We start from the raw sequence: 25,021 nt of genomic DNA on the forward strand, positions 1-25,021 counted from the left end.
ATTAAAATATACTAGTGTGGGTGATATTAGCAAATCACCAAATTAAAAATAATACTTTTTTGTAACTAAATAAAGTATAAACCAATTGTTTTCTTCTAAATTGGGAGTTAATAAAGAATAATGAAGATCTTTTATTGATAGCTTATTTATTATTTATGATAATGTGTGTCTTAAAGGGAAATTGTTAGATATTTATTTGTATTCTGATAATAATGATAGTTCTTCTGCCTGTGATTATGATAGAATGAAGCATGTTTTTCTCCTTTTGATATATTCTGGAGAGAAACTGCAAACTGAATGCCTGAGATGATTTAAAGATTATCTTTCAGGCCTTAGTTTTATTTTTAGAAAATAGATTAAAAGTAAAAACATTAGATTTGAAATAAATGTACAATAGTTTCTTTTCAAATATATCAGAAAGAGATGTTCAGCTGCAAACAGCCTAATCCATTTTGAACCATTTATGCAGAAAATGATACTGAGTGCTTTATAGAATTTCTGAAGGCCCAGGGAGTTTATTAAGTAACATTCCACTCAATGTGATACAGACGAGAAAAGTCACATCACAGCAATGTCTCAATAGAAAAGCCACTTCAGATGCCGCTCAAACTGTACCTGGGAATGCTTGGGCAGGCAAACCTACCATACCTCTCTTGGAAGAACCAAAGTGCCTGGCACATTATCCCATCTTTCTCTGTGTGATTATTTATGCTGGCTCCATCTTTCTTAGAGGAAGATTGGAATCAGTGTAGATGAACCAGTTTCTAATTTCTGTCACACTTGCTCTTTCCTTACTCTATTTCTTTGTACATGGATTTTCCTTATCTTACAGGCAAAGCTGTACTCTGCTGAGACATCAGAAGCATTATCCTAGTTTGTTGAAATTTTCCTGTTAATCGGGACTGATTGATTTTTAGGAATTCATTTTAGGATTCAAAGGGTGACTCTCAATTTTTTTTGTGGACATGTGACTTTTTCTTCTGTGAATATGTCCTGTAGACTGGGGTGACAGTATACTGCAACCCTCATACCCACCAGAGGAGGTGCCCCAATCCCTTCGCTCTGGACTTGTGTCTGGGAATTTTAAGAATGTAAATGGACATTGTTACTTTAGCACAGTTTGATGTTTGCTTTTAGCAGACAAAATTCTCCTTGTTCAAAATCCAAAGGATCCCCCCCTTCTTTCTTTCATGTGTGTGATGTGTGTGCGTGTGCGCGCATGTTTGCATTTGTAGGCAGATGGGTGTGTGGGTCATTGTGTCCATGTGGTGTTTTAGGGCAGACACCAAAGATGTGGGAAGATCTTTCACAGTAGGCTTGAAGGAGCTGGAGTTCCGTTTGCTGTTAAAACAGAGTTTCAGTAACATTTTGTTAATGGTGATCCAATGGGCAGGGATATTTTGGTTGTGATGGCAGATTGTACTGTAGGAGAGGGATTACAGAACTATATAGGCGAGATTACAGAACTATAGTCTTTCCAAATGAATTGTAAGTATCACTAAAGGGGGACACTGAGTCAGAGGCTTACCTGTCCTTTTGATCCAGAAAAAGATACCACCTCTGGTTTCTAAGGCGATTTGAGATAGAGTTGTCTAGAACAGAATACACTGGTGCCTCTTGTTGATTCTGAAGGATTGAGAGTTACTCTGGGCATGGTCTTGAGGAGAGAACACAATGGCTGAGCCCACCAGTGCCACTTTCTCTCTGCTTTGTCTGCCTTCATTCCTGGTGGTGTTAGAGTTCTGGGATGTACTCATTGTACTCTGCAGTTAGATGCAATGGATGAAACCTTTGTGGCTTTTGGCTTTTGTGGCACAAGACTACTTCTTCCACATTAATTACTCAGTAAAAATAATGCATGTCGTCCAAAGTTTCTAAATTACGGGGGAAGAAATGTCTGGTTAGCGAACAAGTCTGGATAAGGGGAAAGATTGGGAAACTTGTTTCTGAGAGGAGCAGTTAGTGTCCCTGATGCTTTGTTGTGAATTGATAGCTTTCATTTTTCTGCTTGCTCACTTAAGACCTGCTTAAATCCTCGTATTTAATTGCCTCTATATTTCTAAATATTTGACTAAGTGTACTCATACTGAAAACTAGCTGGGTTTGTGTTTTCCTCCTGTGGATCACTTACTTATTCTTTTCTAAAATAACTCAGATCTTGTAATTTCATCAGTCTTCTTGAAATACCTAGATACTGTTCTTTTTAGTTTATCTTTATTGGAATAAGATGTATATAAGATGAAATTTACTATTTTACACACGTTTTTAGCATACAGCTCAATGGCATTAAATACATTCACAGTGTTACCCAAGAACCATATCTTGATGCTTTTTAGGCTATCCTGATAACATTGATTCAATTCTGCTTGTGGTTGTAGAGAGTTATTTCTCCAGTCTAGGATAAAAGTTCCAAAGAAACAAAAGAAAGCAGTAGGTCAACATTTGGTGTCTGGAACATTTACTACAGGAAAACTGCTCCAGATTTATTCAGGTCTCTGGTATGCACATGTCCTTAACACAGCACATTCACATACAGAGAACCCAAGGAAAAGTGAAAATGTTGTATCAAACTTTTAGAATAAAGGATAAAATTGATGTAATGATTATGAATCCGATAATCAGAAATGGCATTCATGTTGAAACTTGTTTTATGAACCATGATGGTGCTAGTCTGAATCTTCTAGAAAGTAAGGGGTTGGATGTTCAGCCCAGGGGAGCTGCTGGCGGGGGCATCTGGAAAGCTGGTTGGAGGCAGCTCAGAGAGCTGTCCCTCTCAGTGAAGGTCTGTCTTGAGAGAGGGAAGGAATGGCAGAGGGGGAAGGAGTGACAGAGGTCTCCTGGGAAGTGTCTTCAGCTACATGGAGCGCCAGCAGACCTGGAAAAGGCTTTGTAAGTTCTTGAGATGCAGACCTGTGTGTCCTTTACCTGATGTGTTGATTCAGATGCCCTGTGAGTGGAGTCTATGAAGATGCCCATGGCTTCTGTTCAGAAGCCACTGTGGGCCCCAGAGGTAGCGGGGGTGGGGAAGCTGTTCATTTTTGTTCTCTGTGGTCATCAGAGGGTTGCTTTTTTATGACTCCTACAATTACAATGAAATCTTTTCTGAACAAAAAAAAGAAATCTCTTCTCTGTAGATTTCCTTCAGGTTAGTTACAGAATAGATATTTTAAAATTATTTGGTTCTCATTTCTCTTAGAAAATTAAGGAAAACAAGAGACAGGATTATTTTTTTTTTTTTTTTTTTTTTTTGTTTTTGTTTTTTTGTTTTTTTTTTTTTGTTTTTCGAGACAGGGTTTCTCTGTGTAGCTTTGCGCCTTTCCTGGAACTCGCTTTGGAGACCAGGCTGGCCTCGAACTCACAGAGATCCGCCTGGCTCTGCCTCCCGAGTGCTGGGATTAAAGGCGTGCGCCACCACCGCCCGGCTGAGAGACAGGATTATTTTAATTTTAAAAATTGAGAATTTTTTTTTTGCTATATAAAGATTTTAGATTCATTAAAATATTGAAAGCAAATAAATTCTTCTGTGAATTGTTATCATTGTTCTTTGAAATTTGTCACTGAGAAATAGTGAAATAAATCAAAGTTTATGTGGGAGGTTGATTTTCTTCCCTATGTCCCTTCAGTGCCCTGCTCCCCCCATCACATTTGATTAAAACTTAAGCCAATTAACAATTTTCTATAATGGCCATATTTTGGTTTCCTAATTCTTTTAAAAGTACTACTTCTAACTATATCAGTCAGTTAAAGAAATTTCAATTTCTAACATGGTGTTACAACATCTATGAAGAACTGTACCAGGCTTTTTCTTTTGGGCCATCAACCAGCTCCCAAATCATGACACAGAGACTTACTACTAGTTTTGAATGCTTGGCCTAGCTTAGGCACATTTCTGACTAGCTCTTCTAACTTAAATTAACCTGTTTCTCTTTATCCACCTTTTGCCTTGGGACTTATTGCCTTTCTTACTTCTGTACATCTTGCTTTCACTGCTTTTCTATGTCTGTCTGTCTGGTGTCTGCCTGGCTTCTTGCCCCAGGCAACTCCCTTGTTCTTTCCTCCTTCTTACTCTCATTCTTCTTATTTTCTCCTTGAGCCTAGATTTTTCCTCCTATTTAGTCTCTCTGCCTGACAGCCCACCTGTCCTCCTTCTTCCTAGCTCTTGGCCATTCAGCTTTTTATTAGACCAATTAATTGCTTGAGGCAGGCAAGGTGAAACAGATGCAACACATCTTTACATCATTAAACACACATGCTTACATCATTAAACAAATACATCATAAACAAAAGTAACACACTTATATACAGTTGAAGTTATATTCTGTAGCATAAACAAATGTAACGCATCTTTGCCTAGTTAAAATACTATTCCCCAACAGAGGACAAATGAAGATATTAGAGAGTGTGTATTTTTAGGCCTGTAGTTTGGGAATCCCAGAAGGATGCATAGATACATTTTTCCTAAATGTATCTGGTTTTGACTGCTACTTACATTCTGGTTTGCTTCAAAAAAATTAATAATTAAGCATGAGTCAAGTAGAATATAAAACATTACTATATGCCCTTATAGTAACAGACTTTAACATTAAAATAGCATTTTAGTATGAACTTACATTGACATGTGGACTACATCTAGAATCAGGTAGTGTTAGAATATCTGGACTGATAGCCAGTGTTTGGGGCATTCATAATACACACCTTTCTGAATGCTATTATGGAATATTAGATAGGTATTCTCAGCTATTGCCTCAAAGGGGACTGCTGCTCTTAGAAACAGTTAGCTATGCCCGCCTTAGACCTGCAGAAGTGGAGCACATGCACTCCTGCCCTTAAAACGCTTATGCTCTGTTATTTACAGCTATCTGCCATTTGATATAAAAATTATATTACTAGCAGTTTCCACAAAATGCATTGAAGGACATGGAAAAAATTAATAATGTCTCAAGGGGACTCTGAATGTCTCTAAAAAATATTTCTAAAAATGTAAGTTTGCGCTTCATCTTTGTGTTCATGTAAATTTTAGCCCTTGAGTACTGCAATTCATTTTTCTGCATCTGTGGATAGGACATATACATTTTTCAAGTTCTGACTTGTTCTCTTACCATATCTATCATTTATTGAGCATTCAATTGGGAGTACAAATAAGATTGTAGAGCTTTAATCTGATACATTACTGTTTCTGTGTTTATCTACATCATGTTGCCTGTTCAGTTTTCTTTTTTAATTAATGCATATATATTATTTAAAAATCTTTAAAGTTTCTTTTTAATATACTGGAGGTAACTATTTCTCTATAAGCATCATTTTCTTGTCTTAACTTGACAAATGTGAAATTTGATTGTACACAGAGATGGATGATTTCTGCTCTAGGGTAGGGAAGATGAATAGCACTCACAACAGTGTCTTCCAGGCCCAGAGAGTGAGTATTCACAGATCTGACTGAATTTTCATCTGATTATTTTCCAGTATTTGTTTCTAGTCTGGCTTAAGGGCCTGAAGCGCACACTTTTTACAGTGTGGTCTAGCCACAGGTTTATTTACCAAAACATCTACATATATACAGAAAGAACATGTTGACTCCAAGCTGACCTCCCTGAAGTCAGCTCAAGTTCCCTCTCATTAGAGTGTATTCTAAATTCCTTCAGCATAGTTATCTCTGCTCTGGTGGCCTTTGAAAATTTGGACATGCCTTGTGGATGGCTATGTGCATCACATATGTTAATGTACCTTGAATTTTGTGCTTGAGAGTATTTGTGTACAAAAAGTCAAAAGACAGAGGTTAAACATACATAAATTGTTCCTTTTTTCTCATGTTGTGTGCTGAGCAGAGTGAGAGATAGTAGTGAATTTTGTATGAGAAGGAATTTAGGTGATATTTATCTGTATTTGAAGAAACTTTCCCTCACATTCAAGGTCAGGAAACCTCTTTGTATAAGGAGTGGTCCAGCTCCTCTGGCCTGTCAACCTCTTTCTGAGTCTAATGATTTTCCTTTATCATTTCCTTATTCTTGAGATTGTTCTTTGATGGACTTCATCCTACATAGTAACTGTTTTTTAACTTGTCTGGTGTATTGTATTTATTTTGTTGTATTTGGTTATGCCTTTTTTTATTAAGGATTTTTTTATTCATTTTACATATTAACCACAGATCTTCCTCTCCTCCCTCCTCCCACCCCTCCAGCCTCCCTCTACAACCCAGCCCCCATTTCCTCCTCCAACAAAGCAAGTTCTCCCATGGGGAGTCAGCAGAGCCTGATACATTGAGTAAATGCAAGTCCAAGCCACTCCCCCTTCCTCAAGGCTGTTCCAGGTGTCCCAGCATAGGTGGTGGGCTCCAAAAAGCCAGCTCATGAACAACGGATGGATCCTGATCCTACTGCCAGGGGGCCCCTATAAACAGACCAAGCTACACAACTGTTTGGCGTAGGCAGAAGGCCGAGTCCAGTCCCATGGAGGCTCCACAGCTGTTGGTCTAAAGTTCATGAGTCCCCACTAGCTTGGTTTGGTTGTCTCAGTAGGTTTCACCATCATGATCTTGATGCCCCTAGCTCATAGAATCCCTCTTCCCTTTCTTTGACTGGACTAATGGAGCTCGGCCTGTATCTTTTTTTTTTTTTTTAAATTTTCAGTAATTATATTTAAATAATGAATGTTAACATTCATGCTTCGATTTTTTTCTCAATGATGTTACACTTAAATATTCTTAATTATTTTTCTGAAGAGTTAAAAAACGTTTTTCTTTTTTTTTTTCTTTTCTTTTTTTTTCTCTCTCCATTTTTCTCTCCCTCTCTTTTCTTTTCTTTTCTTTTTTTAAATTTTTATTTTGCAATACAATTCAGTTCTACATATCAGCCACAGATTCCCTTGTTCTCCCCCCTCCCGCCCCCCTCACCTTCCCCCCCAGCCCACCCCCCATTCCAATCTCCTCCAGGGCAAAGCCTTCCCTACAGACTGAGATCAACCTGGTGGACTCAGTCCAGGTAGGTCCAGTCCCCTCCTCCCAGGCCGAGCCAAGGGACCCTGCATAGGCCCCAGGTTTCAAACAGCCGACTCATGCAATGAGCACAGGACCCGGTGCCACTGCCTGGATGCCTCCCAAACAGATCAGGCCGATCAACTGTCTCACCCACTCAGAGGGCCTGATCCAGTTGGTGACCCCTCAGCCATTGGTTCATATTTCATGTGTTTCCGTTTGTTTGGCTATTTGTCTCTGTGCTTTATCCGACCTTGGTCTCAACAATTCTCGCTCATATAAACCCTCCTCATTCTCGCTAGTTGGACTCCCAGAGATCCACCTGGGGCCTAGTCATGGATCTCTGCATCCAGATCCCTCAGTAGTTGGATGAGGTTTCTAGCACGACAATTAGGGTGTTTTGCCATCCCATCACCAGAGTAGGTCAGTTCGGACTGTCTCTTGACCATTGCCAGCAGTCTGTTGTGGGGGTATCTTTGTGGATTTGTATCTTGACTGTGGATCTCTGCATCTGCTTCCATCAGTTACTGGATGAAGGCTCTATGATGACAGTTAGGGTATTCATTGATCTGATTACTGGGATAAGCCAGTTCAGGTATCCTCTCTACTATTGCTAGTAGTCTAAGGTAGGGTCATCTTTGTGGATTCCTGGGAACCTCCCTAGCACCCGGCCTCTCCCCATCCCCACTACATCTCCCTCCATCATGGTATTTTCGTCCCTGCTCCAGCTTTGCCATCCTATTTCCTCATGTTCTCATCCTCCATCCACCACCCTCCATTGCTCCCCCCATCTGAAGTTTACTCATGGGGATCTCATCTATTTCCCCTTCCCAGTGCAACCCATGAGTCCCTCTTTGGGACCTCCTTGTTAGCTATCTTCTCTGGAGCTGTGGGTTGTAGTCTGGTTATCCTTTGCTTTACATCTAGTATTCACTTTTGAGTGACTACATACTATGTTTGTCTGTGAGTCTAGGTTACCTCACTCAGGATATTTTTTAGTTCCATCCATTTGCCTGCAAATTTCATGATTTCATTGTTTTTTACTGCTGGGTAGTACTCCATTGTGTATATGTACCACATTTCTTAATCCATTCTTCGGTTGAGGGGCATCTAGGTTGTTTCTGAGTTTTCGCTATTATAAATAATGCTGCTATGAAAATAGTTGCACATGTGTCCTTGTGGTATGATTACACATTCCTTGGGTATATGCCCAAAAGTGGTATAGCTGGGTCTTGAGGGAGATTGATTCCCAATTTTCTGAGAAACCACTATACTGACTTCCAAAGTGGTTGTACAAGTTTGCAATCCCACCAACAGTGTAGGAGTGTTCCTCTTGCTCTGCATCCTCTCCAACATAAGCTGTTATCAGTGTTTTTAATCTTAGCCATTCTGACAGGTGTAAGATAGTATCTCAGAGTCGTTTTGATTTGCGTTTCTCTGATGACTAAGGATGTGCAATTCCTTAAATGTCTTTCAGCCATTTGAGATTCTTCTGTTGAGAATTGTGTTTAGCTTCGTAGCCCATTTTTTTTAAATTGGATTGTTCAGTATTTTGATGTCTAGTTTTTTGAGTTCTTTATATATTTTGGAATTCAGTCTTCTGTCAGATGTGGGGTTGGTGAAGATCTTATCTCATTTTGTAGGCTGTCATTTTGTCTTATTTACCATATCCTTTGCCTTACAGAAGCTTCTCAGTTTTAGGAGGTCCCATTTATTAATTGTTGCTCTCAGTGTCTGTGCTACTGGTGTTACATGTAGGAAGTGGTCTCCTGTGCCAATGCATTCAAGACCACTTCCTACTTTCTCTTCTGTCAGGTTCAGTGTAACTGGATTTATGTTGAGATCTTTGCTCCACTTGGACTTGAGTTTTGTGCATGGTAGTAGATAGGGATTTATTTGCAATCTTTTACATGTTGACGTCTAGTTATGCCAGCATCATTTGTTGAAGATGCTTCCTCTTTTCTATTGTACAGTTTTGGCTTCTTTGTCAAAAATCATGTGCTCATTGGTGTGCTGATTAATCGCAGGGTCTTCATTTTGATAGCATTGGTAAACATGTTGGTTTTTATGCTAAAACTAAGCTGTTTTTATTACTGCAGTTGTATAGTAGAGCTTGAGGTCAGGGATGGTGATGCCTCCAGAGGTAGCTTTATTGTACAGGATTGTTTTTGCTTTCCTGGGTTTTTTGTTTCTCTGTATGAAGTTGAGTATTGTTCTTTCCAGGTCTGTGAAGAATTGTGTTGAGGTTTTGATGGAGATTGCATTGAATCTGTAGATTGCTTTTGGTAAGATAGCCATTTTTACTATGCCTATCCATGAGCATAGGAGATCTTTCCATTTTCTGATGTCTTCTCAATTTCTTTCTTCAGAGACTTAAATTTATTGTCATACAGGTCTTTCACTTGCTTAGTTCGAGTTACCCCAAGGCAGTTTGTATTATTTGTGGCTATTGTAAAGAGTGATGTTTCTCTGATTTCTTTCTCAATCAGTTTATAATTTGTGTAAAGAAGAGCTACTAATTTTTTTGAATTAATCTTGTATCCTGCCTCATTACTGAAGGTGTTTATCAGCTGTAGGAGTTCCCTGGTTGAATTTTTGGGTCACCTATGTATACTATTATGTCATCTGTAACCAAGTTGATCTCCTTTTGTTGTCTTATTGCTCTAGCTAGAACTTCAGGTACTATATTGACTATATATGGGGAGAGTGGACAGCCTTGTCTTGTTCCTGATTTTGTTGGAATTGCTTTGAGTTTCTCTCCATTTATTTTGATATTGGCTGTTGGCTTACTGTAAATTGCCTTTATTATGTTTAGATATGTTTCTTGTATTCCTGTTCTCTCTAGAACCTTTAACATGAAGGGGTATTGGATTTTGTCAAAGTCTTTTTCAGCATCTAATGATTTGATCCTGTGTTTTTTTTTTCCTTTCAGTTTGTTTATATGGTGTATTACATTGGCAGATTTTTTTTTGTATGTTGAACCATCCTTGCATCTCTGGGATGATGCCTCCTTGGTCATGGTGGATAATTTCATTGATGTGGTTTTTTTCAGACAGGGTTTGTCTGTGTATTTTTGGTGCCTTTCCTGGATCTCGCTCTGTATACCATGCTGGCTTCAAACTCATAGAGATCCTCCTGGCTCTGCCTCCAGAGTTCTGGGATTAAAGGCCAGCATCACCACTGACTGGCCCTGGTCTTCCTTTTTAAGTCACTTGGCCTTTTTCTTTCACTGCTCTTAATATTCTTTCTTTATTCTATGTGTTTGGTGGTTTAATTATTATGTGGCGAGGGGACTTTTTCTTTTAGGGTCTAGTCTATTTGGTGTTCTATAAGCGTCTTATATCTTCATAGGTATTTCCTTAAGTTGGGAAACTTTTCTTCTATGATTTTGGTGAATATATTTTTTGTGGCTTTGAGTTGCTATTCTTGTCCTTCTATCTCTATTATTCTTAGGTTTGGCCTTTTCATGTTGTCTCAGATTTCCTGGACGTTTTGTGTTATAACTCTTTTGGTTTTGTGTTTTCTTTGACTGATGTATCTATTTCCTCTATTTTATCCTCCACGCCAGCATTTCTCTCTTCCATCTCTTGTATTTTGTTGGTTATGCTTGCATCTGTTATTCCTTTTTGTTTACTCTGATTTTCTATTTTAGCATTCCCTTGGTTTATGTCTTATTCATTAATTCTTTTTCAATTTTCAGGTCTTGATTTGTTTCCTTCACATGTTTAATTGCCTTTTTTCACTGGACTTTCTTAGCTTTTTGGCTCTAATTTTAAGGCCAGGGCATATTTCTTTCACTGGTTCTCATTCTAGGGATAGAGTGTGTTTCTTTGGCACTGGTTTCAGAGTCAGGGCAGGTTTCTTTGGTTCTGGGTTCAGGGATAAAGTGTTTTTTTCTCTGACCCGGGTCCTAGATTTAGGCTGTGTTTCTTTCATTGGTTCTGGGCTCCAAAGTCAGGGTGCTTGACTTCCTGCTCTGTGATTGGTTGTTTTTACCGATCACTTGATCAGGGGCAGAGATGGCTCTGATCTCATAGCAAAACTGTGTTTCTTTCACTGATCTTTCTTAGCTTTTTGGCTCTAATTGTACGGCCATGCCGTATTTCTTTCACTGGCTCTGATTCTAGGGACAAAGTATGTTTTTTTTGGCACTGGTTTCAGAGTCAGGGCAGGTTTCTTTAGTTCTGGGTTTAGGGATAAAGTGTTTCTTTCTCTTGCTCAGGTCCCAGATCCAGGGTGTGTTTCTTTCCCAGGTTCTGGTTTCCAGGATCAGGGTGGGTTTCTTTAGCTAGACCCTTTTCCCTACACTGGGCAGATGTTGTGCCCCAGGGCCTAGGTCCTAGAGGCAGGACTCCCCCTTGGTTCAATCAGACCGAGTGGATTCCGTGTCTCAGGAAGCTAGCTGCTGAGGTCCCTAGTGGAATGTGAGGATTTGGGGTAGGGCGTGGGTCCTGTAGATTGCAGTGTCCAATTCGGGGTTTTGGTGGAGGAGCCTGCCCACAGGAGTCTTCGCTGTTTGCCAGCAACTGTGGCAACAGTGGGTAGGGGTTCCCAGGCATGGACTGTCTCTGGTTATGCTTTTACCTTCTGGCTCTTGACAGTAGTGGTATTTATCCTGTTACTGTAAGTTCCTGTGTCTCACTTCCTCATGGCATGTCCTTATGCTGCTGCTGCTGCCCTTGAAAAAATCTACTGTACTTATTGTGAAAATGGAAAGGACCTCCCCTCCAAACCCTCCAGGTAGTTAAAGATAACTTTGTTCATGAAAGTAGAACTTTTGAGATTTGGGAAGAGAATAATCAAATAAGCTTATAATATTTGCCTTTTGAAATTTCAGAACTGAATCTGCTCAGTAACAAACATGTGTCCTTATGTAGGGATGCTTAAACCAAGGCCAAAGAGCAATATTTCTCATGTGTAATGATACATTTGGAGCAAAGAAGAGAATTGTTTAGAGTCAGTTTGAATTGCACGCATTATTTACTGCTTGCTTATAGTGTACAGGAGATAGTGGGTGGTAAGCTGTTGAGCAGTCAGTCACTCTGTCCTTTTGTAGAAATAGCTTGTGTTGTAGTATAGTTCCATTTTGACACAGTTAAACAAAGCAGCTCACCAGGTAACCTACTATGAAATTATGTGGTGCTCCAGTTCTGTGTCTTAGTGTGGGCACTGGCTCATGATTCTGTGTCCTGTAGGAACTCTTTGAGCTTTTCCTGTGTTTATAGAGTTGTTCCTCTATGACACAGATCAATGTGCTTTGGTGCAGCTTTATATTTCCAGGTGTGTTGTGTGATTTAGATTAATTGTAGTATAATTGGAAGCCTTGATATGTCAAATTATTAGAACTGGGGAAAGATTTTTATAGATTTAACATAAAATTTTTCAACTTTTCCTTCTCTGACAAGTTATCATTGTGAATACTTTCCAGAAATAATTTGGGTCATTCTTTACCTTCTTGCTCTTGAATTTCGTACCACTATTACCTAGACCAGTGTTCTGCTTAGACTCTATTTCCTGCTAATTTTGTTCACTTTTGCTACTTTCTTGTAGTTTTCATTTTTCTCGAACCCTAGTGACTGAGTTTGACTTAGCTTCCCTGAACATAGTCAAATACAGAAAAAAATCAGAAAAAAAATCACCCTCTTTCCCTCTTTTGTCTCCTCCCTCATCTTTCCCAGAATTTTGAAAATTACATGGTACTGCTGAAAAGAAAAGTGTTGTGGGTACCAAGTCAGGAATGGCAAGGGAGTGGAAAGAAAACATTTTAAACCTGACTTTTTGACGTGAACTGGTTCCAGCCGAGTGAATATGGACTAGAAATGTTGACTGTTTTCTGTTTTTTCAAAAGTGTTTTCTTTTCTTTTTATCCCTGTTTTCTGCTATATTTCCCATCTCTACTTTATACAATCTTAAGTTTTGACAGTAGAGGCATGCTGGTCAGATTTTAGTGTTTAGATATCAAATATAAGAGTTACTACTATGTATTTCAACCAGCAGGAACTGAGACCCCTGTTGGTGTCTTAATCCCAAATCAGCATTTTAAATTCACATAAACCTTGCCTTGAGGGCTGGAGAAAAGACAATTTAGGGAACAGCATGAGGTTAAACATATTGATCAGTAGTCCAATAGTCCTTTCTAGACTTGAGGTAGAGTGTAGACAGAAAAATATCATTATCAGCAACAACAAAGATTACTTCTCCAGAGAAAAACTTTTTCCCTTTTTTATCTTTTTATTTATATTTGAGTTTATAGTGATAACAAGTCTTCCCTCTCCTTCCAAATCCTCCCACATACCACCCTTTTAAACTTATGGCCTTTTTTTTAAACTAATTGTTATTGCACACATATATGTGTGTATATACATATGCATACATATATGTTCCTAAATATAGTCTGTTCAATCTGTATAATGTTACTTGTTTGTATGTTTTCTGGACTGGCCATTTGGTACTGGACAGCCAATTGGGGTGTTCTTCCCTGAGGAAGACCACCTCCCATTCTCCCAGCTCTCTTCTGTTGCCTAGGGTTGAGTCCTTGCCAGCCTTTCACTGTCCTCTTTGCCATGTCCATTAGTATTGTCCTCACTTGTCTCAATTACGGTACTCTTTTTGGTGAGTTTTTGGCTTCTGACATTACCAGGAGATACAATCTCAGAGTAAACTCCCTGATCCTTTGGCTCTGATCCATTGTCCCCTTTTCTCCAATGTTCCCCGGGCCTTAGGAGTGGGAGTGTTTTGTGGATAGCTGGGGCCTACAACTCTGCATTCTGATTAGTTGTCATTGCAAAGAGATCATCTCCATCTTTTGCAAAGAGAATTTTCCTTGATGAAGAGTGAATTCTACACTTTTCTGTAGGTATAAGGACTAATGTTTAGATGGTTGTGCGAGATGAGTTTGCTTTAGTAAATTCGTAGATTTCCTCTAATAACTGTGACTTCATTAGCATTGAACCTTGGTACTGGTTTTCACTGCCAGGCATGGTCTCCATCTTGTTGAGCAGGTCTCAATTCCAATTAGAGAGCTGTTTGTTACCACCAATATTAGCATGCCATGACTGTACCTGTCGGGTAGGGTTGCAGTGCGATGCAGGTCATTCATGTGGTTCACAGGAATTGTAGCTAGGGGGGAGTTTTGGGTTACTTCCCTCCTTTGGAAGCTCGTATCAGCCTTTGGATATTATGAAAACCAGTCCTCAGGGAGGGGTTATTCAGGTCAGGTCTATCTCATGGTTCTCTTGGACCTGTTTCTTAACTGCATAATGTCTTCAGCACTTCTCGGAGGTAACCAAGGGATACAGCAATAGGCTGCATGTTTTAGGAGTCCCTGGATAGCCCTGGCAAACTCAAAGGAACTCATCTTAAGTCTGCTATTGTGCTTTTTGTGAGGGGGTCTTTGTCTCATGGTGTGAGTACTGTCAGCTTAGATGAGAAAAAATTCATTAAAACTCTAGTTGTATGTTTATGAATAGAGATAGTGTATTTTTTTTTAAAGATTTATTTATTTATTATGTATAGTGTTCTGTCTGCATATACACCTGCAGGTCAGAAGAGGGCACCAGATCTCTTTATGGATGGTTGTGAGCCACCATGTGGTTGCTGGGAATTGAACTCATGACCTCTGGAAGAACAGCCAGTGCTCTTAACCTCTGAGCCATCTCTCCAGCCCCGAGATAGTGTATTAAAGGTTTTTTTGTTTCATCTTTTTTCTTTTTATTAAATAGTCCAGTAATTCTTGCTAGACTTGGGGTAGAATCTAGACATAGAAGAAAAACACTATCATGGACAACAAAAATACATTGCTGATGTAGAGAGAAACACTTTTCCTTTTTGAAAATATGGATTTGTAATGATGGAAAGGTGTCTTTCATCCATGGATTAAAGAGTCAAGAATATAAATGTTGTAGAATATTATTTTAACTAGCGAAAGATGTGTTACATTTGTTTATGCTGTAGAATATTACTTAACTGTGTAAAGGTGTGTTACTTTTGTTTATGCTTCATTTGTTTAACAATGAAAGGATGTGTGTTTAATTATGTAAAGATATGTTGCATCTGTTTTGCCTTGCTTGCCTAAGGCACTCAACTAGTCTAATAAAATGCTAAATGGCCAATAGCTAGGCAGGAGAAAGGATAGGCAGGGCTGTCAGGTAGAGAGACTAAATAGGAGGAGGAATCTAGGCTCAGAAAGAAGAACGAGAGAAGGAGGGGAGAATGAGGGACATGCCTGGAGCAAGGAGCCAGGCAGCAGACAGACAGACAGACAGAAGCAAAGTAAGACATACAGAAGTAAAGTAATAAGCCCCAAGGCAAAAGCTAGGTTAAGAGAAACTTCTTCAAACATTTTAAAAGTTAAAAGAACTAGCCAGAACCTAAGCCAGGCCGAGCATTCAAAATGAATAAGAAGTCTCTTTGTCATGATTTGGGAGCTGGTTGTTAGCCTAAAAGAAAAAAGCCTATTATATAGAAAAGTAGGAATTCATACCTACTTGAAGTGAAAAAATTGATTACCCAACTTCTATCACATATTATGGTGTTTGGTGAGCTATATAATTTACTCTGTTAGTAAATACAATATACAGTAAGCTTGAATTATCCTTACTTAGGCAATGCCCATTACAAAGTTATTTTTATTTTAATGTTTTACAGCAGCCTTATCAACCCTGTTTAGGACGTTGTTGAACTTGAGGTCTTTGGGAATTTGGGTTCTTTTGAAAAATGGAACATTATTGTACTATTCTGTTTTTGTTGTTATTCACATGGTAACATGTTTATAATTTTCATTCTAGGAATTTTCTGTTTGTATTGTATGTATGTAGAATGGTATTGGGCAAGACTTTCAGCCATACATGATGTTTTTATGAAGGGATAATTGGTTTTCTTCACATCATTCTTCAAATAAGGGATAAACAATTTAATTGAAACTATGTATGTTTATACATATAATATTTTATTTATAAATTATCTTATTAGGCTTTCCTGTGAGAGAAAATATTTGATAATTCTTGGAATAAAACTTGATTTTTTTTTCCTTTCTTGCTTCTTTTTGTTTTAAATGCTGGCAAGTGTTGTAATTCTGTGTGTGTAATCTGTTGTAGGTAGCTTGTATGCAGCTCATAAATGCCCTTGTTACATCTCCTGATGATTTGGACTTCAGGCTTCACATCAGAAATGAATTTATGCGTTGTGGATTGAAAGAGATATTGCCAGTAAGTGCCCTGCAGTCTCCTCATTAATATTTAAATTAGAAGTGTACTTGAGTGGGGGAAATTTAGATAAATTACTCTCAAGAATAATTCATCTGTGGGAAAAGACTTGAGTATAAAAATCTAGTTTTGAAATATAGATGATAAGATTTGAGTATTTAACACTTTAAGTGTTTGAATTCTGCAAGTCATGTTTGAATGGTTGGTTTATTGTTTATGTTATTGATAAAGTTACTCATATTGAAAATCTAATCCATCACAATTTTTATCTAATATCTATAGACTTTAAAGTGTATTAAGAATGATGGCCTGGATATACAACTTAAAGTCTTTGAGGAGCACAAAGAAGAAGATTTGATTGAGTTCTCCCATCGCCTTGATGATATTAGAGCTGAATTTGAATATCCTTTTGCTCTGAGTCCTAGTCAAAAGATGTGTACAATTACTGTTACATCTAAAATAATGCACTATATCTCACAAAATATTCAAGTGATTCCATAGAAACTCTATGAAATCAAACCTTTAGGGATTAAGAAAGTGTCACTATTTTATTAGCTTAATTTTTTTTTGGCAGTACATATGTGGAAAGGGATGTTACAATTAGTAAAATGATTAGCTTAGACCAGATATGTGTACGATCTGTTGTTTTTTATGGCTGGTGTCTTTCTTCCGTGTAGTATTGGGTTTGAGATAACCTCAGCCCATTAAATGCTCCTTTCTTCACAATGGATGCACTACACTGGAGGCCTCATGTGAGCTGATGGATCTGCAGGTGCCAAGTGTCTCCAAGACTCACTAGAATTGTTTCGTATTATGGCTTCTCCTTGATGCGCACTGTGCTCACACTTGTTCTGTTGTTCAGGACAGCCATAGACCTTTGTGGGTTTTCCCAACCAGCTGCTGGCTCAGTTCCCACCGTATTTTCCAGTGAGTGCAGTTGATTGTGAAGGGTAAAAAAATGTCTGTCCAATTGCCATCCCTGGCATTCTCTACCTTCAGTTTCTAGATAGGTTTTTTAATGCACCGATTTCTAGATAGTTGTTTGCATACCAGTCTTCCAAACCCTCATACAGAAGCTACTGTGTTATAGTAGCTGTTTTGTGTATGTTTGAATAAATTCATGTGGTCCTTAATCAGCACACTGAAGCATCTGACGTTTATAACATGGTGTGGGACACAGTTAAGCAAACTAGAGCAGAGGGATATTTTGTTTCTATTCTTCAGCATCTTCTGCTCATTCGAAATGACCATTTTATAAGGTAAGGGGAAACAATGATCTGTTGTTTAACTGATAAAATGATTAGTTTTGAAATTCACCTGATATTCAGATAAGCAAGTTATTTTATTTCCTTTGGGCATATATTTAGGTAGATGTGGATATAATGCCATTACTGTTGCTTTTTCAACTGCAAAATAGCTTAGTTGTATCCTCTCCTTTGAATGAAAGTTGAAACCATGTCTATTATTGTCCTTGTTCAGTGAGTTTGGGCAGTTTTGTTGGTGAAACTTTGTGGGTGTATCTTCTGATGTTACTAGAAGACACATCTCACATCTCTAGGAGATAAACTCCATGATCCCTGGCTCTTACAATCTTTCTGCCTCCACTTCTACAATGATCCTTGAACCTTAGGAGGTTGTTTTATAGATACATTGGGATACATATGGGTAACATGCACACTGGTCAGATTATATTTAGAAGTATGTGTGTGTGTGTGTACATATATATTTATTTATACTTATATTCATGTAAAAACAATTTTAAAAAAATCCATGTATTTGGAAGAGTAAAGAGGGGATATATTGGACAGGGGAAGGGATAAATGATGTAATTAGAATCTCAAAAATAAAAGAAAAACAGTGAAAACCATTGCCAATACACTAATTTATTATATAATATGCAATAAATGTGCAATATTTTGTGGTTATTTCTTAATCACCAGGAATGCTGTTGATAAGTTGCTTTCTATAAAGTTAATTATGTCTTGGCTATTTGAGCTTGACAAATTGTTTTGTCTACCTCATATGGAACATAATGTGGTTCTAAGTAGACTTGAGTACTCAAGTCACTGTACTATAAAGTTTAAGTATGGTTATATGAATAAAACTATGAGTTGAAATTTTTTTTTTTTTTTTTGAGACAGGGTTTCTCTGTGTAGCTTTGCGCCTTTTCCTGGATCTTGCTCTGTGGACCAGGCTGGCCTCGAACTCACAAAGATCCACCTGCCTCTGCCTCCTGAGTGCTGGGATTAAAGGCGTGCGCTACCACCGCCCGGCTGTATTTTTTTGTAAAGCTCACAATGCAGATTTTATTTTATTTATTTATTTTTTTTCATCCAGACTGTCTGCAGTTTCTCCCTCCTTCTCTTTTCCCCGTCCACTCTCCCACCTCCATTCCCTTCTCCATTGCTCTTCAGAAAATGACAGGCCTTCTTTTGCCATGGACAGTTGATATCCTTGGGAGTGGAGTTCTTGACACACAGTGTATGCTTAATAAATGGCCTTGACCATTTCCTCTTTTCCTCATTTCCTCTTGTATTAGTAGTTTATAAGTGGGAACAAGGTCCTCAAATATAAACTCCTTTGTTATTTTAGCTTTGCCGAAATTTCATTCATAGATGGTTAGGGTAGTTGGTCTTTCTGTACCCGATTTATATAGGATTTATAGGAAAACTTTATCTAGGTAGCACACCCCTGGGTGATATTGGAGGGTTTATCAAAGTGTCATTTGCTATACATACAACACAGACAAAAAGGGCGAAAGAAACTTTATATTCTTCATATTGCTTGTCCTTCACACATCAAACTTTGTTGAAGCTGTAATTCCTGTGAATATTCTAAACTTGGCCAGCAACCTGTTTTGTTGTTTAATGTGCTGTTTTCTGGTACTTTGTTTAAAATAGACTAAATATTTAAGCACTGATAGATTCTACATAAACCTACTAATTCGTTACATTTAAAAATATTAGTGTACCCTTTTAATTAGTGTTGTGTTTCTATCTAAATTTATGTAAGAAGCAAATTAAACTTCTGTTTAAAGTATACTCACCCATTTCTTGGTCATTATGTGCTTGGTTCTATCAGCCTCTGGATGGTAAATGCTGCTTGAGTCCCCATGAATTCAGGACCATTGTTAGCATTTTAAAATTTCCCTTTTCCTCATGTTCAGCTGAAGCAGTTTTATTCAGTATTATAAATGATTCATTAGGTGTAGTTAACTTGTATAAAGATAGTGGTATCCATACATGGTTCATTGAGAGGAAAGCTGAAGTGGCCAGAAGGCCATCACATTTGAAGAATATGGTTTGGAGAAAAAAAAAATCACAAATTGTATATAAATCACTGAGATTGGAAATCAATTCACAAGTGATGAGGGATGTAGGGTTCCTCATTATAAACCACCCTGCTGCTTGAATTGCCTTTGTCCACATTTTTTTCTTTTTCTTTTGTGTTTTCTTCACATTGCCTTAAGTTAGGACATGTTTCTAAGTTGTAAGGAATGCAGATGGATTGATTGTGCTGACAACACAGCCCCTTTTGAAACTTTTAGTTCAACTTTGCCCTTTGTCCTTTGGTGTTAAAGTTTCTAGCCTTCTTTTGAGTAAGATATATTAATTTGGTTTCCTATCATTTAGAGTATCAATTTTGAATTTCTTTCCACAAATTGATTTTACGAAGCCCTAGTAGAAATTCTTTGAAAAGGTTTTTGGCGGTGTGGTTTGCATTAATGCATTTCCAGTAGCTCTTTAGTAGCTATGTTCTGAGGGTGACTTGAAGTGCCTGTCACGTCGTCATAATGTCTTTTTTTAGTGAAAATGAATGAAATGTCTGACTTATGGGAAAATCTTCAATGAGTAGTACATTTCTTGACACATCATTAAAAATACGTCAAGGCCTCATTAGAAAGATGAGATTCCCATGCTGTGGTATACCACCTGTTGAAATTATGCTGAGTAAAATTTTAAACTTGAAGTCATGTTTCTATCAAGTATATTGCTTAGATGTAAAGTTGTACTCTTGAATTGAGTGTATATATGCTCTTTGTTTTTAGACAACAGTACTTCAAACTAATTGACGAGTGTGTATCACAGATTGTGTTGCATAGAGATGGAATGGATCCAGACTTCACCTACAGAAAAAGACTAGATTTGGACTTGAGTCAGTTTGTAGGTGAGTATTTCTGTTACTGATGTAGAACTATCTTGTGTTTGGTCTGATGGGCTAACTCTTAGCTGTTGGTTTCCTTCATTTGGCTGGAGATCTCCTGAGGACCTTTGACCCCTTTCATGAAGTCTTAAATGTCAAAGCTATGTTCCGTAACAACACCTTACAAACTCTTACTTGAATTTTTTGTGTGTTTATATGTAGAACTGATTATTCCAAACAGTGGTTTGTAACACAGTTGACCCTGTTACCATGATATTGGCACAAAACCTTAATGATAGTCATTGTATTCTTTTCTTTTGGGAGACTGGATCAAGGAATTTGAGAATTTTTTTGACATCTTAATATTTATTAAATATTCCTATGTATGCCCTTTTGATATTCTTTTGCACAATGATATATATGTATTTCAGAGTACATTGAGACAACTTATATCATTTGAATTACAAGCATAACTGACTTCTTGCCATCATTATTATTTTTTTTGGCATTTCTGTGTTTGTTTAATGTATGTGTTTGTGAGTGAGTGTGTGGGGTATGTGCTGGTGTGTATGTGGGTGAATGCATGGAGGCTAGGCAGGGGTCTCTGCTGAACCCTGAGTTTTCATTTTGTGGGTGGCTTGGCAGCCACCGAGCTCCAGTAATCCTCTTTGTCTCTGTTGACCTCCATGTTGGGGTTATGGGCATGTGTGGGGTGCTTTTATGTGTGTTCTGGGATCCAAACTTTTGGACCATGTTTGCATGGCAGCACTGCTAGACATATGCCATCCCTCCAGCCCCCTTTCTGTTATATAAACCCCTTAGGCTGAGTTAAAGTGTCTAGCCCACATTTTAAGATTTACTTTTATTTCATGTGTGCGAGTGTTTTGCCTAATTCTATATTTGTGTACCTCACACATGCCTGGAGCTTACAGAGGAAAAAAACGGGCATTGGGTCTCCTGGAACTTGAGATACAATAAACTCATGTATCCACAGACATGGGTTCCCATACCACACACTCACTCACTTCCCAAACTGAATCCTCTGCAAGTGCTCATAACTCCAGAGCCATCCTTCTAGATTCATTAAAAGATGCAATGAAATAAAGATATACTTCAGAGAAAATGACTGACAGAAATAGTTGCAAATACAGAACTTGAGAACTTTTAAGTGAGAATTCAAATTTCCAATGTTTGTATGTACTCCTGTTAGCTTGATAACTTCTAAATACTAAACCTTTTTCCCTCTGTCAAGGTCAATGGGGAGATTAACCTGTGTGGTTGTTTTAATAGTGTATAGAGAGATGTCAACACTTTGAAGATGTGCAGGCCTCAGCAAACGGGAGTTTTTGTAATGACTAGTGCCGGCTGATACATACTGAGCACAGACAACAAAGATCCACTAACAGTACAACCTCAGAAAACGATCTCAAAGTTTTACGAGTTCTAAAACTTCACCTATGTTATTTCACAGTTTATCTACTTAAGTAGCAGCACTTACTAAATTTTGGTATAACCTCAATGAAAAATAGTGGTCTGAAAAGGCTATTAAAACACACCAGCTCTTTGTAACTGCAATCTCTCCACGGTGGCTGAAATGTGTCCTGTAAGTAAGGAACTCCAGACTTAGTGGCACTTAGAAAGAAAGCATTTGTTTTCTTTGTAGATTAAAAGTTAAAGTTGCTGAGGTGCAACAGGTGACAAGTGTTTTATAGTGAAAATAAAAGATGCTGTGTGGGTTTCAGAAACCTGAGAGGTGCGTATTTAGAGTTGTATCGGTAGTCAATTTTTGTAACTAAAATGGCAAAAAATTAGAACTAGATGGCTTGGAATTATTTTAATCTTTCATAATGGAAAATTACCTAAAGTGTCATAAATTGATAAATCAAGATGCAATATTTAATTTTAAATAAAATAAGTAGCAGAATAGTACAATACTGCAAGATCATAAGTTGCATTTAGGAAATGGAACTGGTATTTTCTTTTACTGTTTATCTTGTTATATGATTTTTCCTTAAACATGTTTACATATTGATTTTTTTAAAAAACACAAAGTACATTAGGGTAAATAAATTTGAATAATTTGTCATACCTAGCACCCCACAAACAAATGTATATAATAATTTCGTCCAATGTTGGGTGGTGTTATTTCCAGTGGCTATGAACATAGTGACATTGAAATGAGAAGTCTTATCTGAATGCAAAGCCCTAGAAAATAGAATTGTTAGATGAAAGAAAACATGATTTTAAAACTTAAGTATGTATTTCCTACTTTTCCATCAGAAAAGCTCTTGGCATATATGTCAGTTGTTCTAGAGGAGGACTGGTTTACTCATGCAAGCTCTAATGCTCCACATAATGGCTTACATAACCTTTGCTATGACTGCTCATTGAAGTTGTATATGATCACAGTAGTAAGGATAAAAACCATTTAGCAGTTGTTTCTTTTCCCCTCACTTTTGTTTCTCATTCCCCCTTATTTTCCTGGCTGATGTTGGATACCAACTCTTCATTCTAGATATAGATTGATAATAGGAACCATCCCATGCTTCCTGTTATCATTGAACCATCTCACCTTCCATGATGGGAGGTTAAAATTCAATATGAATTATTCTGCTTCACTATTTTTGGTGTCATATTTAAAGAGCCTTCTTGTAGTATTACAATATTTTCCTACATTTATTATTATGTCCTATGTGATTTTTTTTTCTTTACAAATATAAAGTCATCAAAAGTTTGCATAAAACCTCAATTTAATTTCTTGTTACTATAATTTTAGATGTTTGCATAGATCTGGCAAAACTAGAAGAGTATGAAGAGAAAGCATCAGAGAATTGCAAGAAAGTAAGTAACTGATTTCCTCTGCAGGACTGTGTGAGCTGCTCCAGGGTGGTGCTTCTTCAGAGTGCTTGATACTCCCTCTGTCCTCATTTCCTTCAGGCCTGTGTGATCAGACCTTGCTCCATGGAGTACTATCTAGACCATTTTGCTATTGGAAATACTTTCTACATCGTTTTCTTTGTTTGTGTTATCATCACAGATGCCATGTCATCATGTGTTTAAACATGTAATATGATTCATTAGCTTTTTTTGGTATACATAGTAAGTTCCAGGACAGCCAGGGCTATGTAGTGAAGAGACCTTGTCTCAATTTTTTTCTTTTCTTTTTTATTAAAAGAAGAAACTACTAGTTATTACCAGCTTCATTTGTTTTCAGCCTAGCAATTTTTCTGACTCCAGTTCTTGTAACTGAAAGTTTTTCTGTGTCCTGGCTGGTTGGTGTTTGGGACAAATCTCTCTCACCCATCCATGATCCTGCAGCTGCTTATAAATAGTCACACAGAAGCTGATATTAATTATTAACTCCTTGGCTATTAGCTTAGGCTTACTACTGACTAGCTCTTGCACTTAAACTCAGCCCATTTCTGTTAATCTATATTTCGCCACATGTCCCATGGCTTTACCTGTATGCCATTACATGATGCTCCCTGGATGGCGGGCTGGCGTCTCCTGACTCAGCCTTCCTCTTCCCAGAATTCTCCTTGTCTGCTTATCCCGCCTATACTTCCTGCCTGGCTACTGGCCAATCAGCATTTTATTAAACCAGTATACAAAAGCATTACCCCACAGCATTTCCCCTTTTCTATTTAATTAAAAAGGAAAGTTTTAACTTTAACATAGTAAAATTATATATAAAAAAACAGTTATCAAGCAAGAATTACAGTTACAATATCTAGTCTATATTTGGCAAATTAAAAAAAATATTCTATTTATCCTATATTTGTGAGTCTAAGTTTTCATATCTAACTTACCTTTTATCATAACTAAGGAAAATTATAACTATCTAGTCTTCAATTACATCAAAGGCCCCAGAAGAATGTTACCTAAGTATACCGGAAATGCATTGTAAGCAATTTCCCAAAATTCTGGAAACAACAGAGAGATTTGCCTGCATGGACAGTCATCCAAAGTTCCTCTGCAACGTTGGGGCATCCATCTTCAGCCCATAGGCCTAGTCTCTCAGTCATTTTTTTTTTCGCTGTGTCCTTAGACTGTCTGACAGTTTCTTCTGTGAAGCAGGAACCTAAAGGACCATCTCATCTTGCAAAGTTCAGTGGTCATCTTCCCATGGGTCCTGCATGTCCAGTTTATATGACATTTTGTCAAGCAGTCCAGGCAAGTACAGTTTCTTGCCCAAATGGCTGTTTTTGCCAAGAAGATAAACTCCATGTAGAGGTCTTCGATGCCCATCCTACTCTTTGAAGTAAATCAGTCCTGCCAGGAACAGACGTGTGTTATTGTCCAGAATGTCTAAGTTTTTAAAACATTTTAAATGCCATATTCTGTAGGTCTTTGAAGTGGTAGAAGATTATCTACCTATCTGAATTATATCTATGTATACCTAGAAAACTTAACATGACTATGAGTTTGACTATCATAGAAGACTAATTATTAATCTGTATTTCTTAATTATTCATTACAATTTAAGTGAGCTGCACAAACAAAATACCTTGAACAAGAGCATAAATATACTTACAGTATAACAAAATTAAATTTGTATCAGTAAACTAAAATCTATACCAAAGAAAAAATTTTAAACAAGTTATTGTTCTTTAAAAGTAGATTCAATAATTGACTCTTTCATTCTATTATATCTATAACATCCCCCTTTTTTCCTTTAGAAAGAGATTGCATTTATAATCAACAT

At 37.6% G+C, this 25,021-nt stretch overlaps 1 protein-coding gene across 1 annotated transcript in view; it reads left to right on the forward strand.

The window, feature by feature from the left end:
• The window catches only part of Diaph3 (diaphanous related formin 3), a 242,421-nt gene that overhangs the window by 109,359 nt on the left and 108,041 nt on the right, over positions 1-25,021 (forward strand). The window contains 5 exon segments of the mRNA XM_059274292.1: positions 16,066-16,176; positions 16,456-16,574; positions 17,316-17,432; positions 20,222-20,340; positions 23,093-23,157. Coding sequence (XP_059130275.1) covers positions 16,066-16,176; positions 16,456-16,574; positions 17,316-17,432; positions 20,222-20,340; positions 23,093-23,157 — 531 coding nt within the window.

The sequence above is a fragment of the Peromyscus eremicus genome, chromosome 9 (genome assembly GCF_949786415.1).
Source record: "Peromyscus eremicus chromosome 9, PerEre_H2_v1, whole genome shotgun sequence".
NCBI lineage: Eukaryota > Metazoa > Chordata > Mammalia > Rodentia > Cricetidae > Peromyscus > Peromyscus eremicus.